General features: G+C 44.7%; 1 protein-coding gene across 3 annotated transcripts in view; it reads right to left on the bottom strand.

Moving 5' to 3' along the window:
• LOC147432665 (vacuolar protein sorting-associated protein, putative (DUF1162)) overlaps positions 1-17,482 on the bottom strand; it is a 303,484-nt gene that overhangs the window by 18,229 nt on the left and 267,773 nt on the right. For 2 of the 3 annotated variants that reach the window (XM_086492512.1, XM_086492511.1), the window contains 4 exons: positions 9,013-9,135; positions 8,843-8,926; positions 8,608-8,754; positions 7,691-8,522 (listed from right to left, as the gene is read on the bottom strand). In XM_086492512.1, the coding sequence (XP_086348638.1) occupies positions 8,190-8,522; positions 8,608-8,754; positions 8,843-8,926; positions 9,013-9,135 (687 nt within the window). In that variant the 3' untranslated portion in view covers positions 7,691-8,189. Of the gene's footprint in view, positions 1-7,690; positions 8,523-8,607; positions 8,755-8,842; positions 8,927-9,012; positions 9,136-17,482 lie in introns of those variants that run through there. The other variant, XR_015185565.1, reaches the window with a different exon arrangement.

Below are 17,482 nucleotides of genomic sequence, written 5' to 3'. Positions count from 1 at the left end.
GACTCCCTGGGTATTTTTATCTACACTAGAATGTCGTTTGAGTTGAAAAACGCTCCACCCTCCTTCGATCGAGCAGTATATCTCATATCCTGTCCTTTACTTACGGATCATCTTCGCATCTTCATGGACGATTTTTCGACCTTCTCAGGTGCTCAATGTTCAACCCCAGTGGAAAATCTAGAGGAGCACCTCGCTCAGCTCTCTGCTGTCTTTCTCAGGTGCAGAGAGGCACGTCTAAAGCTCAATTCTAACAAATGTCATTTTTTGGTCACTGAGGGCACACTTCTAGGCCATGTGGTGTCTGCCAAAGGTTTAGCGCATGACCAAGAGAAGAGCGTGGCCATCTTGAAGTTACCACCTCCCATCAACCTGAAAGGTGTTCAGAGCTTTGTGGGCCACACAGGCTATCATTGCAGGTTTATACGAATGTATGCACAGGTGGCTCAACCATTGACCCGACTCACTAGTGCTACTGTATCCTTCCAATGGTCAAAACCTGAGATTGAAGCATTTGCATACCTAAAAAACGCCTCACTGAAGCACCTATTCTAGTGGCTCCAGATTGGTCTCTCCCTTTTCATGTGCAGACTGATACCAGTCAACTGGCTGTGGGTGCTGTGTTGACTCAGCCTAGTAAGGAGTACAACCTGGATCGCCCTGTTCACTATACAAGTCGCCTGCTCACCAAAGCAGAGCGCAACTACAGCACCACCGAAAGGGAAGGTTTGGCTATGGTGTATTCTTTATTTCGTCATTACTTGTTAGGGGTTCACTTCACTATCATCACGGATCATCATGCGCTACGCTATCTTCTGAATAAACCCCAAGTTGCAGGAAGAGTCTGGAATTCGAGTTCGAAGTAGTTCTTAGTCCAGGCAAGCGGCACGTCATGGTGGACCATCTATCTCGCATACATACAGGTGAGCCCGATACTGGGGTTGATGATGACTTTTCGGATAGTCATCTCTTTAAGGTCGACACGACCCCAAAATGGTATGGAGATGTGTTACATTTGCTCTCTACTAGCCTATATCCTGAGAATGCTTCTCCTTTGCAAAAAAGAAGACTCTTGCTGAAGTCTAGACCCTTCTCTTTGATTGGTGGACAGCTCTACAAATCTGGGCCAGATGGTGTGCTGCGCAGGTGCGTCTCCCCTCATGAAGTAGACCATATTCTGGAGGATGCACATAGTGGTCGTACAGGTGGCCACTACCCTGGTCACATCACGGAGCAAAAAATCTTATAGACCGGCTTACGGTGGCCCTATGTATTTAGAGATGCTACTGCTCATGTCAAGATTTGTGATGTTTGCCAGCGATGTGCGTCCAAGCCTAGCAAGCAATCCAATCGCCCTCTGCAGGTATCTATGGCGTGGTTTTCCTTTGAGCGATGGGGCTTGGACTTTGTTGGTCTAGTTACTCCACCTGCTCAACCCGGCAATCGTAAGTATCTCTTGATAGCAACGGATTATGCAGCAAAGTGGGCCGAAGTGGTGGCTACCATCGACTGTACAGCTGCCACTGTCGCAAAATTTTTGTATGGAATATTTTTTTTGCAGGTTTGGGTGCCCTCTGAAAATCACCAATGATCGAGGTAGTCATTTCGTCAACGACCTGATCTCCACACTCCTCACGAACTACAAGATTTTTCATCGCAAATCTTGCCTTACTATCCTAGAGCAAATGCACTAACAAAGTGCTATTCGCGCTTCTCAGGAAAGCTTGTCACCTACATCCAACTTCTTGGGCTCAGGCTATCCTTGGCACAGTTTGAGCTTATCGCACCTCCTTCAAGGCAACCACTAACCACACCCCATTCCAGCTAGCTTTTGGTCTAGAAGCAATTGCACCATATGAGTTCAACTTAGGTTGAGCAAGAGTGGGAAGCGTTCGCGCCACAACGGGGATTGCTTCCGCAAACCTCTCTTGTCTCTCAATGTTGGAAGAAAGCACGATGTTGACTTCACATGCTTTGCAAGCCGAGCAACTTCGTCGCAAAGCGTGGCATGATCGCCATCTCAGAAAGCCGAAAATAACGCAAGGAACAGTGGTGCTACTCTATCAAGCTAAATATCTAAAAAATGCTAAGAAGCTAGTTCTAGCCTGGCAAGGGCCATTCATGGTACAAGAGATTTTGCCACAGGGGGCTGTCCAGTTAGTCACTCTGGCAGGGGTTCCCTTGCCACTGGTAAATAGATCAAGAATTAAGTGCTATCACTCACTTGCCCTTACTCTTTAGAAATCTGGTTATGTTATCCCTCCCACCAATAACCTTATGACTGTCCCGTCCTTAGCTCTCTCCTGCTTTCCATTTTCCCTCTTCTCAAGTCTTCCTCATGTCAGTTCTCATCTCAGTTGTAATCGGTGCTATCTTTAAAATTCTCCTTGTTTGACAAAGTGCATCATTTTTGCTCTCCTCTCATTGATAGAATTGGGTTTTTGGAGTCCTACTATGATCCAGTGTTATTGCTCGGTTTGTTTCTACTGCCTCTCTGTCCTCACGGCTTTGTTGAATGTCGGAGGTTCAACTCTCGTCGGATAGATCCTTGAATTTTGGTATTGTTCCGAACACTTCAAATTGCTCTGCTGTATCTCCCTTCCCCTCTCTCTCTTTTGGTGAGCTCTCACGCACACACATCTAGTTCCTTGCCTTTCTTGTGCAATCTCTTTCGTAACACTCTTTCAGCACGCTTCACTTCTGCTGCCATGCTCCTTTCATTGCTCTTCCCCTCTCTTACAATTACATGCAAGTTTGCTCGAAGCTGGTTGCTCTAACTTTTCTGATCCACATCCTAGTTAAAGGAAGCAGGCAAATTTTTTATGCTGGTGGCATGTTACAACTTTTTATCTCTCCCTTTCTCCTTTCTCTCTCTCTCTCTCTCTCTCTCTCTCTCTCTCTCTCTCTCTCTCTCTCTCTCTCTCTCTCTCTCGTGCACTATACCTTTGCCTCCTAACCGCCCCTCGCCCCCCTATCTACTCTCGCCCTTACCCTCTTATCCCCTCGCCCCTCACCATCCCTCCCTAATCCCACCCTCTACTCCCCTCGTCCCTACCCTCTAAACCCTCCCTCGTCCCTACCCTCTAAAACCCCCCTCGCCCCTACCCTCTACTTCCCTTGCTCCTACCCTCTAAAAACCCCCTCGCCCCTACCCTCTAAAACTCCCTCGCCCCTACCCTCTAAAACCCCCCTCACCCGTACCCTCTACTTCCCTCGCCCTACCTCTAAAACCCCCCTCGCCCCTACCCTTAATTCCTCCCCCCTACCCTCTAAAACTCTTTCGTCCCTCACCACCCCTCCCTCGCCCTTACATAGTCCCCTCTCTAATACCTCTCGCTATACCCTCATCCCTCTCTGCTATCGCACCTCCTGCAATCTATCGCCACCCTCTTCTTCCCTGCGTAATCAAGTGCAGTACTACATCTGGGAGTAGGGTTAACCTTGCACACGGACCAGAGCGCTACATCTGTGGGGAGCACACTGCCCCTGTGAGCTTTCAATGTCACCGAAAGCTGCTCCTGCTCTTCTATACTGATCTGATTCAGGCAGCTACACATTTTTTAGACAGGACCTATTCAACAATCTCCGACTCACGCTTTTCAGGTTTGAAATTTTTAAGAACACTACACGATGGCTGGTACAAGCAAACAAGCTAGGAAGAAAGCCTTGTCTCAACAGAGGCCCATTGAAACATCCCGAAGTTCTGCAGAGGAAGAAGACGCGGAAACCTCCAGCCATGGCCTCACTGATCTGTCCTCCACTGATCACAGTGATGAAGTTACAAAGCGTCCGACTCTGACTCAGAGTCTTCTAGCCAACAGGAAGATGATGTGAAAAATAAATAGAAGAAGGGCATCACCCAGGTACTGAGCCATCAAATTTCTCAGCATCCTTCCTTTAAAACTCAAACCAAATTCACTTTGAACTTCCATTTGCAGCAGCCTCATCCGTCTCTTTGAGAAGTTTTATCAAAAGATCAGCTACATACGCTAGGTCTGTCAGCATTAGCAGAGGCCGATCTACCTACTCATATTCCCATGGATATGGTGCATGAGGTTCTCAAGCTTTTTCTCAAAGTAAGAGGGCACCCACTGACGGCTACACGCATTGGTCAAGCTTTGGGGATGACAACCTTTCCTGCAGTAAAACCGGATACGAGAACCTATTCACAACTTTCGAAAGATGCGACCATTGAAGCATGCAAAGAGCTCTTAGTACTAGTCATGCTGACTATTCAAGAAATAAAAAGCTCTGGCCCATTTGCAAGTACTACTTTTTGGTCAGAGCTGCTAAAGTAAGCAAGGGCAGATGTGACGTGCCTACTATGTTCTCGCACTGCGAAGGCCTATACTGCCTCATCCACACCATCCCGTGTGGCTTTCATCAAATTCTATTTACCTCTTTACAGTCACGGGCAAAAAGATTCAGAGCTCAAGTGCAATCTGTGCAATCTAGCTTTCAATGCTTTGCAGCTCCCATGTTGGCCTAGGTCATTAACATACATGTTAGTCCCATGGATGTGGCGTAAAAGCTCTAAGGCAAAAGGGAAAGCTATTGAACAGACAATGGATCTACCTGGGAAGCCAAAGAAAGAGAGGGCGAAAGTAGTGGAGGACACAATAGAATCTTCAATATCACTGCCAGTTTTGGAAAGCCAGCAGCTTCGAGGAAAGCAACCTATTCGACGTTCTTCGCATACTCCAATTGCTTGTTCGATGGTAAGTTTAGGCACTGTAGATGACACTATGCATGTTACAACTGTGGCTTCTACAATGTGTGTTCCTCTCGCTACTGTTGTTGTTTTTACTCCTACCACAGTGACTAACTCCCGAGTCCCAGTTGAAGTTGCTTCTTCTCCAATGCCTAGTCCCGCTGCAGCCACTCCAACCGTCTCTACTCCACCACAGAGGAATGCTCCTAGTCCACCACGAGCTGTGCCACTTGTCACCCCAGTGCCATCAGCAATACCACTCGCCTGCCCTCTCCCGCCTGACACTGTTACAGGATCTTCCACAGTATCGGACTCTACATCACTTTTTCGCCTATCTGAGGATATACTGCAGGAGTCCACGCAAGCCATTGCCACCATTGAGCTTGGAGCAGAGCGGTTGGCAGCTACACACCAGCGTCACGCAACTATTTACGCAACTATGGAGGGATCTCTGCGAGTTGTTGAGAGCGCCATCGCCGATTGGGATGCTACTATTTTCGCACAGGCATTGAAGTTAAAGTCTCAAGTGATTAATGACCTTCAAGCTCAGGTACAAGGATTTAGAGAACTGATCTTACATGAAAATACTGCAACCCAGCCTATGATGATCCTCAGGGGTTTCAGTCGTCAGCATTGCCTCAGATGCAGAGCGTTCCTTGCTGCGACGGTATTGCTGGAGCACACCGCCATGGCTGTGTTACTCGACGTCCTCTATACACTACAGGACAGGTGCTACCCTCTGGCCAGCAGCAGGTGGATGGTCCCTTCCCAGGCGGCCCAATTACGGACAGGAGAGCCCACATACAGCAGGGCTCCACCATTTATTTGATGGCTTCACCTTCAGAGACTGATGCTTTGGGTGGTGTGGCGACTAATCTTTCTCTTGGATGACTGGGCAATATTTTTATAATGACACTGATGTGCAGTAGTGGTTTCTTTGCGGTCGATTAGCGGTTTTAATTGGTTCTCTCACCGAGACGGTGAGCGGTCTTGTGGCGGGCAACCTATAGCAGGCTACAATGTCACTTTCACAGGAGACACAGTTAGTACAGTTGGTCTAGGCTGGTTCACACTAGACGGACTCTCTGGGCTAGGCAGTGACACGTGGCAATAGGGATACGGACGGTGGTCTAGTGGACATCGTGGCCAGGTCACCACCACTCAGTTTGGGGATAGGTTTAGATGGCTGACATTTATGAGCCGTTGGTGGCTCTTTATGGTTGTACATATCAGGAGTAGCTCTTGGGTCATGATTTATCTTCTTCATATATGGTCCAACATCGTCGTCTAGAGTAGAAAGACTATACACACAACACGTCTTCACCATCCCTCAGGAAGGGGTTCCTGTCCAGGAACTGTATATAACGATGTCGCATACTGGCCCCACGCATCAGGAGAAGTAATCATTGGGGGAGGGGAGTGCTCATGAAAGAATTGCCATGCCTCTCCCGAGTCTCTACTCAAGAACAGCCGATACAAGTCTCGCTCCATCTGGGCCAAGTAAGCTCGTTTCTTTCGTCGCACAAGGCGCCGGGAAGCCATTCGAGACTGTCTGTAAGTGAGGACTCCCAGACGAAGATCTCTCTAGAGCTGGGCTCTCATCTCTTTGTACTCCTCATCATACCAACTATTATGCAGTGTCTCAGTCAGTAAAGTAGTGCACTCCTCCATTGAGAGACAAGGACTAAATGTGCATAGACGGCTATAGATCTCCTCTGTATAAATCGAGTCAGTCTCTGGTGTAAATGTATAATGGGTATGTGACCTGCCTCCCGATGTCTGGGATGTACTATACTGAAATGAAACGGACAGTGTCAAAAGAGCATGATCCACTGCTACACACACTGGTCTGGCTCCCACTATGAAATTCTGAATACAAGGAATAAAGCTCGGCTGTATCATAACATAGTCCACTGCACTGGCCCCGTGTCTGTGTGGAAAGCATGTGAAACCGGCTGCTCCACGAGATCGCTGTAACCCATTAAGTATGGCTAACCCATGTGTGGTCGTTATCTCCCATACTCCGTCTGCTCTGTATCATGTGAGCATCTGTCAAGCCCGTGTCACCCACATCCAGCTCTCTAAGCATCTCATCTGAAGTGTCGTAGAAGATTGTCTGAGAGTTGCCCGTTCGGGCATTGAAGTCCCCTAGGAGGATGATATCACCATCCCTAGAAAACTCCCATATATCATCATCTAGTATAGAGAAAGGCGACTGTCCTCTGTGGGTGCAGCATAGACCGACGTACTGGGGGGGGGGGGGGGGGGGGGGAAGTAACATATGGCAATGTATAGAAATCGGCCTGTGTCAGCTCTCAGCCTCACCCACATGCATCTAGCATGATCGTCTCTCCGTACAATATGTAGTAGTGCTTTTATCTTATGACTAATTCTTTCCCTTTTTGCATTGAACATGCATTTGCTTTTTTAGATCATGGTACCATCAAAAAGAATATTCTATATATAAATGCTTGGGGATCCTCTCCATAGTTTCTTTAAAACAAGTGTGGGTAAAATCTTTGTCATTGGATACTTCAGGTTCATTGAATATGGTGGGATGACCCATGAAGACAGTCTCACAGAACAATCACATTACAGGGGTGAGACCATTCTATCAGATAATCAGACAAATACTTCAGGTTCATTGAATATGCTGGGATGACCCATGAAGACAGTATCACAGAACAATCACATTACAGGGGTGAGACCATTCTATCAGATAATCAGGCAAATTGATTAGAGTATTGAGTCTAGACATATTTGTTGAGAAGATCTGACTATGAGGTCTAATTCCGCTGTTTTCCGTGAGCCGGAATGGTTCATTATTCAGTGAGATCCACACCTTTAGACTCTTTCAGACTCCAAACGTAGAAGACTTCTGCCCTTTTCCCTTTGTTTGGAACGAAAAGCAACGGTAAGAAATGTAATACTCTTTCATAAAACCCATTCAGTTTCAGGCAACTCCTTTTCATAATTGGATTGCTCTCTCTCTCTCTCTCTCTCTCTCTCTCTCTCTCTCTCTATTGTCTTTACATACTTATGAAGTGCTTAGACTGAATCCACCAGGATAGAATACCATCCTACCTCTCTGTGCTCCTCTCGAGTGTCAGAGTAACTCCTTTGGATTTATCTTCATAGGGGTGGCTCTTTTCCCCAAAATATGTTTCCACTTTCCCATCTCTTCAATGCACGTCCATTGCATGTTTCCTTAAGTGCCTATGTGCTTACAGGCATAGGTTATGATCTCTGGGACTGGCCAAAGGATTCCCCGAAATTTGACGTGGAGGGCAGCTCTGTAGAATTTTCCCTGTGCTGAAAGCTGACATGCAAGTCCCTTGGGTTTTTGGATCCCAAAACTGATCAAAGCATGCTTTTAACACATTCCTTGTTGCTCCCAACCAGTACATGCATCCAGATCTTTTGAAGTGCTCGTTATCCTTCTGAAAGATTTGTAGGCCAGATGTATACTCACTCAGCACCTTCATTCCACAAAACTTAGCAAGAACCCACTCACAACCCGTCTTGCCAATGTGTTCGGAATATGCCTACATAGCCTTCCATCGATGTATGCCATTGCACTAGAGAGGATAAAACTAAACAAAATGCCTTTCATTCCTCTTGATTTGTCGGTATCAGGCTGATCCTTTTCATCAGCGTCCTTTTTGATAAAAGGGTTCCAACTTGGGTTTTTGATTCTGCTCGAATTCTCCCCCCAGGAAAACCAGGATCGTGCTTGATTACGCAATGCACGCACAGCAAAGATCACAAAAAGCTGCTCAGATAAGGCAGCCACTGCTGGAATAATCCGCTTATCCTGATGAGACATCATAAAGCAACCAGCCTGAGTTATATGCCTTTATGTCCAAATAACATCAAATGAGAGATTGCTTTTGACTTACATTTTCTCCTTGTAATCTACGCCAAGAGTGAATGGCTGTAGCTGATGCTTCACCTACTAGAAGGCCCTCTCTCACAAGAAAGCTTTTGACGCTTCCCATTATCTCATCAACAAGAGCACTATTAGGTGGCAAGTTCTTTAGAAGAACCTGTGGAAGATCATAAAAAGAAGTTGGGATAATTTCCCTTGATACTTGTTTAATTTTCCACAGGTACCACCTCAACAAAGCTACCCACCTGATCGTCGACCACCTTCACCTTCAAGTAGTGTTGTTGATATAAAGTGTCAAGCATGGCCTGTAGGTAGCCTTCAACATATGTCTGCACAATCCACATATCACATATAAACTAGGAAAATTTTGCAACTGAAAAGTGAATTAAAAGTTCTCGGAACAAAAATTTATTACCTCATCAGTGCCAGGACTGTTATCAAGTTTGATACGTCTACTGGAGCCACCTTTTACAACTGCAGTTCGCAGTAAGGATGGTTCCATTGATACATTCAATATGCCTCTTCGAAAACCATTCACCTACATATAAATAAATCAAGCTTGAGATTTGCAATTGTCAGAATTACAGTAGCAAAAGAGTTTGTCATTGACTCAACAAAGCTTGCACGTTCACATATGATGCATGCACTGTTCAAAGAGAAATCTTTGGAGTCTGTGGAGGAAACGGAGCACTAACAGTTATGTCAAGAAGGGATTAATCTTACTCATTTTTCCTAGATGCCAGGGGTGGCGATCGTCTGGGTCACATACAAGAACTCAAATTGTAGGGATCCCAACCACTCTCTTGGCAACAACTGAAGCGACAACCCGTGTGGACTTAAGAAAGCTACCAATGATTGCCAAGCCAAGGAAGTGGGGGGATGTACTCTCATCACAGACCAGATAAGCAGATTAAGACCTTCTTGGCATAGTATCAACTGTCAGATTGAATCCATGGCGCCACCGTTGAAGGTGTGCCCGAGTGACTATAAGAGCAAGAAAACTCATCGGAAGCACCCTGGCAACCATATATGGGGTCAAATCGTAACCATATCTGGGGTCAAAAGCTCTGTCTGATAGTAGCCCAAGATCTGCACATCCATGACTTTGCCCACTCCACAAAATGGTTAACCTGAAAGGTCACCAACTTCTCTGAACTCCTCCATGACTGGTGCTGATATATGTATGATGGAGGTCGTGCAAAAATAATCGACCTCAGCAATCAGGATTCCTTTCTCCTCCCGCGAGAGCAGTTTGGGTGAGGAGGCTTCATTGGAGTCCCTCTAAGGTGGCAAGCCATGGTCTCCCATCCGTGTCTGTTGGTAATGACATCCAGTTCCGGTCTCTCTCCCTCTTCGCAGGGTTACCGCAGTTGCATAATCGGATGCCTGTGAGAAGGAGGTCGATATTACAAAAGAAGATTGGGAAAAATATAGCTTCTAATTCCCTGTTTTCTGAAGTTTTAAGTTTTCGCAGAGCACGTTAATTACCAAAAATCTTGACAGATTCATGGTTAATTTGCATATAGTTATAATTTCTCTACGACTCCAAAAAGTGCCTTTGTTTGAAGTCCTTTGGGCCATAAGAACCTATAGGCAAGAAAAGGGGTCCTCCTTTGGCCTTTCGCCCCACAAGCGCTTTTTCAATAACTGGCTCATAACGGTGAAACCAGCTGTTTCTGGAAGTAATGGCCACACCGTGGGAAGTCATGAAAGCTTCTCCCCCTTTGTTGCTTGCGGTTGAGTGCCCTTTTTTGCCCATTCATAATGAAAGTCCTTTGGAGGGGGGGTTAGCCTCATGAAATCTGGCCCTCTACATTGTGTCGATGTTAATTTTTTGCTTTCCTTGAATATCGTTATCATCAGTAAATTGATAAATTAGGCAATAGTTATTAGATTAATCAATTGCAAGTGTATCACCTCGTGGACGTAGTCTTCCTGCATGTAATAGAGTTGCTGATGCATCAAAGAGGAGTAGATCAGCTTCAACTCTCCTATACGAAAGATGAGGACTAATCATGCAACCGACTCTAAACAGAGTGATAGCAAGAGCAAAAATTCATCGTATGATGAGGTAGCCCCTTCAAGAAGATGGGTTAAGCCCTCCTCCTAGTGTAAAACCAAGCATAAATAGGATCATAGAAGATCATCCAGAAGACGAAGACAGAGGACACCACCTTCATCGTCTTCTCCCTGTTCTAATTCATCGGAGAAATTAAAGCTTATTAGCTTATTAAAGCCATATACGGGAATTCCTCCTACAAAGCCCATACATGAAGATTCTTCCGAATTTGAAAAAAACAAACTACTCCAATAAGAAGTCATTATGCGACATGAAGATAACCTCCTTCCGGCGATCAAGTTTTCCGTAAGTATTTAATAAGTCTAAGAACTATTCTTTTGATGATGCAAAATGGATGATGAAACCCCAACTTAAGGACTCTCTCTCCTTAGTTAAGGAATACAACCATACGCATAGGTTGGGTAAAGAACAAGACATTGATGTATAAATACGTTAAATTATGTAACAAAATTGAAAGTTGCAATTGATCAATCTGATAATTGCTGCCTAATTAATCAATTTATTAATGAGAGAGATTCAAGACAAACGGAAATTAACATTGACACAGTGTAAAACGCTGGATTTCATGAGATCGAAACCCCCCCCCCTCTCCAAAAAAAAAGGACTTTCCATTATGAATTGATGATTTTAAATGTATGCAAAAATAAACCATAAATCTGTCTAGCTCTTGGGTAATAACCGTGCTTTGTGAAGGCATAGTAGCTATGGAGATCTTTGTGGCAGAGAGAGAGAGAGAGAGAGAGAGAGAGAGAGAGAGAGAGAGGGAAGAAGAAGAAGAAGAAGAGTGAGCCTTTTTGAAATGGAGAAACCTTACTTTGCAAGCTATAATTAGTCTCCTGTGCAGGAGTATTTTTTGTTTTTCACCTCTCTATTGAACAAGTGTTCAACATAGAAGTTGTAGATCTTGCCGTTCTTGTCTACATTGCGAACTGTTTTTAAAGATTAGCTCTCTATCGTGAGATATTTCAAAAATAGTTTTACTAAGTCTCTTTTGGCAGTTCAACCACTTTTGTTCCTTTACTTCTTTACCCACTACTTTCCTCTTGAGGAGTATCCACCACTCCTCTTTAAAGAGGTGTGTGTGCATAGATAATTAGGGATCCTCAAGCCATGTTCAAGCTAGTCCACATCTCCCTTGTAACTGACATTCATGTGCCATTTTTGTACTACTTCCAAGATACTGGAATCGAGGTTCGAATGTCATTTTGAGCCCAAATAAAATTATGACAAGTTTCTTAAATAATTTTCTACATCACAATGGACATTCCTTGAGCTTTTGACATTCTCCTGTCCAATCCCCCATCTTACCAGGGGCTTTTTGAACATTAAAATTGTCGTCTTAAGGTCATTTTCAGGTTGTTATGTTCCAACAAAAACCCTTTAACCAAAACATAGCGGCTTGTGAATGTTCTAGGGACTCTTTATTATTTTAGCCCTGGATTTATCATTCCTGCTTACTTTATAACCCGTTTAAAGTAAGATATGGACATTTTCCCTCTTTAGGCTAAAGAGAAAGAAATTACTCGCTTAGCATAAATTTTTTCTTTTTATTGCTTTAAAATATCTTTAAGTAATTGGAATATCTTTTAAACAAAAAGATTTTAAGCTTATTAGAATTTAAATCTTATGACATCAACCCGCCCTTACATCATAGTCATCCTTGACTATGGACATATAAAGGGAGAGGGAGAAGGCAACATATTGCATTGGATTCACTTAGTGCATTAAACACAATTCCGAAATAGTTACCTATTTTATTTGGTGCTTAAGAGAACGTAGTTGCCGCAAGCATATTGTTTAAGCTAATAGCCATACACCATTTCACAATAGTATGCAACACTATTGGGTGCTCGAGAAGTACAGACTTGCTGCAAGCGTGTAAACATTGTATGCATACAAATATCATTACATAGAATGAAGACAATTAAAGAGAGAAAGGTTTGACTTCATTAAACATGTTTACACATCGATGTCTTGTTCTTTACTCAACCTGTGCGTATGGTTGTAATCCTCAACCAAGGAGTGAAAATTCTAATATGAGGTTCCATCATCCATTTTGCTTCATCAAAAGAATACTTCTTAAACTTAACTGAATACTTATATGAAACTTTATTGCTATGAAAGAGGTTATCTTACAGTTGCAATATGACTTCTGGTTGAAGTATTTTATCTACTTCTTTTTGCTTGTCTCGAATATCTTTATCATCACCAAATCGATTGATTAGGCAACAATTATTAGACTACTCAATTGAAGTTTCAATTTAGTAACAACTCTTCCTTCTAGTCTCCAAAGATACAGAGGTGGTCGAAGGGAATCATCAAGAGACTTGGGGATAATAGAAACCTTTGGGTGGGTTATGTGACTAGTGGGCAAGGGCACATGGAGGCATAGATTGGGCAGTGCGGCAATGACGCTAGACCTCTGATAATTGAAATTGAAGGCACTTTGATTAGAAAACCTCTGATCACTCCTTGCATTGGGAGCTAGGTGGCTAGATGGTCACCCCATAACAAGGGATTACTTCACTTACTGCTAGCCATTCCAATAACTCATCATCATGAGAGTATACCTAGATGAATCCAGGATATACCCAGATTCACCCTTGAAGGAAAGTGCAAGGTATAGACTCATGGTAGTCACCCACGAGACAATATAACCATCAGCTCCATCATGCATAGTATTGACTAAATACCACGACATCCCCACTAACGTCGTCAGTGCCCAATAGTGGGTGTAGAACTAGGTACAAACATATGCTCCCAAACACAACACACACCACACGCACACACACATGAGCATACATCAACACAAAGTTCAGAGTGCTGAGTTTCTGTCATGACTCCGGAGATCAAGGGCAGACTCAGCCATAATGAAGCCTAGCACTAAGAGAAGCGTTAAATTGGAAAAATTAGCACAAAAGAAAAGGTAGTTGATAGGGCATACGCACCACAAAAGATAGAAAGAATTAGCACAATATCAACTGGTCGTAACTCCGACGAAAACTTCACAATGTGAGGTTTGCATGTCCGCTATACGACTAAAAAATATACCTAGATGAATCCAGGATATACCCAGATTCACCCTTGAAGGAAAGTGCAAGGTATAGACTCATGGTAGTCACCCACGAGACAATATAACCATCAGCTCCATCATGCATAGTATTGACTAAATACCACGACATCCCCACTAACGTCGTCAGTGCCCAATAGTGGGTGTAGAACTAGGTACAAACATATGCTCCCAAACACAACACACACCACACGCACACACACATGAGCATACATCAACACAAAGTTCAGAGTGCTGAGTTTCTGTCATGACTCCGGAGATCAAGGGCAGACTCAGCCATAATGAAGCCTAGCACTAAGAGAAGCGTTAAATTGGAAAAATTAACACAAAAGAAAAGGTAGTTGATAGGGCATACGCACCACAAAAGATAGAAAGAATTAGCACAAGTCCAGGAGGGTCTACACTCTCATCAGGATTAATAGGGAGGACAACTTGGTGTGGCAATCCACATAGCATCATTTCCCACTCATGTAGAGCCTTAGCGTACCTTAGCCAAGGTTGGCCAATCAAGAGAGGGAAGCCACCCTCTACTTGAGGAAGGCGCACCACCACAAAACCCATATGAAAAGTGAGATCTTCAACTTGCAATGGAACCTGCTCAACAAAACCCATGGGTACACCATCCTTGTCAGCGAGTGTGACTGTTAAGGGAGCTGGTCTAGTAGACCCAAGGCTAGCATAGCGAATTCTGACATAAGGTTGATTCCAGACCCACCGTCCACAATCACATTAAAGGATTGCTTTCCAAAGATAGATCCACTGCAAGACGCGGGCTCCTATAATCAGTGAGGGGCGTAGCTGTGTAAGAGATAATTTAGGACTCTAAAGGTTGCACAAGGAGATGCCCCCAAGTTGGACCTGCTCTTGGATACAGAGATTGAATAATGATGAGAGTATTACTTTGGAATTTGGAATCCAAGCGAAGCATATCGTAGAGAGAAACTTGTTGAAACAGGTGGTGGGCTTGTCAATTGTTTCCATATCCAATGCCCTGAGCTCTTGTAGATCTGCTACTACCTCCAAATGCATCATCAACATCCGTTGATAGAGAGCTTTCGTCTGCCTTATTGCTAGCAGATGACCTGACAGATTGTGGAAGGGAAATAGTGGTTGGAAGAGACAACACTAAAGCTGCTCTCCGGGCCCAAATGAGGACCCAGGCTGATTCTACTGTCAGTTGCAGCATGTCTTGAGGGCAGACCACACTGGTGGAAGGTGGTGGCTGAGGGGTGGGGCTGATAGCTATCAGATTGGCTTTGATTTTGATCAGATGTAGAAGCACATTGCTCAAGGAAATCCTTGCTATAGTGGTCCTTTGCATCAAGGCAATGTCGGTAGGGTGGAGATCCTTCAAAAAGGGGGCACTTGCTTTGATAGTGCCCCATACTCACCACATCGGTAACATAAGATAGAGCGGTTCACGATTAAGGAACAAGTACGGGCCATCAAAGAATGTGAGGAGCAACAAAAAGAAATGACAACCTCGTGGGTAGATGTCATCACAAAGACCCAACAAAAAGCAGAAAAGGCCGAAAAATGGATCGAGATTGTCAAGAAGGGAAAGGCAAGGAAATAACTCCCACCCCCACACAAACCATCATCAACTTGAAACTAGAAGAGGAGCAAAGGAGACGTGTGCGGGCCTTACACGTAAGGATATGTGGCCTCAGAGACCAAGATAATGTAGATAAAGAGGTGAAAGAACTCATGACTCTGGTGGGGGTCAACGAGCAGACGCATACGAGGGCTTGGAGAGTGGGCACTAAGAAAAGTGGGAGCAACGGAGAAACATCGAAGGAAAGGGCACTCATTCTCTGCTTCCCCTCCATGGAAGCGAAGAAAGACTTCTTGAAGAAGAGACCGACTCTAAAGAAGACTTGCATCTTTCTTGGAGATGACCTCACCCTCTCGCAGATTGCTCATATGCAAGAAGTAATGCCGGAAATAAGAGCAGCAAGGGAAAAGGGGAAGATTGCTTTTTATAGGGATGGAAAGGTAGTGATATTGGAGCGACGCCCCGCGTGACGGTGCGAGACCTATGGGACCACACTAAAGATGGCAACCTGGAATTGTAATGGGTCACTCCGTCTTAATATAGGGGCCTTTGAGGATAGCTTCACGGGGAGAGAGATCATTTTCTACTCTGAGACGCATCAAGCACCTGGACAATCCATGCCACAGGTGAGCGGATATAGATGGGAGACAGCCTGTAGACAAGAGACCAGATCAGAGCATCGAGGACAGGGCTCAAGGGGAGTGGCAGTTCTATTCAGGGAGGAACTGCAGCCACTAATATATATAGCACGCAAGGATGAACATGCTGGGTACATGTGGGTGAGGCTCAGGGCAGAGATGGGCAAATACCTCTACATTGCTATTTGTTACTTTCCTTCTAGTACATCAGTATATGCATCACCTAGAGGACAATCCCCCTTTGCTATTTTGGATAATGACATATGGGAGTTTTCCAAAGATGGTGACATTATCATACTAGGGGATTTCAATGCTAGGGCTGCCCACCACCAGACAATATTTTATGATACTTTCGAAGAGATGCTTAGGGAGCTGGACGTCCCAGAGATGGGTCTATCCAGACTATCACAAGATGAGGAATACACTTAATATGGCAAATACTTGATAGATATGGGAACCGCACACAGATTGGCCATTATGAATAGCCTACAAAGATTTTCGACAACTGGAGGTTTTACTTGCTTTCCACACCGACATGGTGCCAGCACAGTGGATTATGTTATGGCCCAGCTAGGTCTCATTCCATTCTTTCAGGATTTAATGGTGGGTACTAGGCCAGTTAAAGTAGCAGTTGATCATGCTATCGTGCACTTTCACCCTGATCTTTCAGTTCAGCACAACTCCATTAGGAGAGGTCCCCACACACACTTGGTATACCTTCATGAGGGAGACGGATTCTGTGTATATGGATGAGATATACAGGCAGCTATGCACCCAGGAGCCGGGACGGCACTAGATGAACTCACTCAGATATTGACAGAGACGCTCCATGATGCAGCATCAGAGGCATACTCCCACAGCCAGCCCACATGGAAACGATCTGGGAACATGCCCTAGAACAGTTGGTATGATGAGGAGTGTAGAGAGACGAGGATCAAATTACAGAGGGAAGTGCTCACGGGTATTACCACACATAGACAATCACGGATTATCTTTTGCCGCCTAGTGCGACGAAAGAAAAGGGCCTATCTATCTCAGGTAGAGCGGGATCTATATCAGCTATTATAAGTTAGGACTCAGGCGAAGAATGGAGGCTATTCCACGAGCATTCACCACCGCCAGCGGTCACCTCCACTGAGACATGGGGGAATATGGCACATCTCTCTACACAGCATCAGGGCAACCACCTCTGCTGGACCCACTAGAGACATGCCCGGAGACATGTTCTTTCTTTTCTACCGAGAGGGTAAGGAAAGCCATTCACAAGATGAAGACAAGGAGAGCACATGATCATGATGGTCTAGTAGGAGAGCACTTCATCCATGCTAGAGATATGCTTGCAGAGCTCCTGGCTATGATGTTTAATCGAGCCATGTATGAAGGCTTCCCGGAGACTTGGAGTATGTCAACAATTGTGCCTATTTTCAAGTCGGGAGATCCGATGATTCTCATAAATTATCGCACCATCGTGGTTGGTCACACATTAGCTAGGTTGTATGCATCCGTTCTTGAGCAAGAGCTGAGTAGATTGGCAGAGCGAGA

Source organism: Adiantum capillus-veneris, chromosome 20 (genome assembly GCF_014529385.1).
Source record: "Adiantum capillus-veneris isolate H3 chromosome 20, ASM1452938v2, whole genome shotgun sequence".
In the NCBI taxonomy this organism is placed as follows: Eukaryota; Viridiplantae; Streptophyta; class Polypodiopsida; order Polypodiales; family Pteridaceae; genus Adiantum; species Adiantum capillus-veneris.
This window is presented reverse-complemented; position numbering and strand designations above follow the sequence as displayed.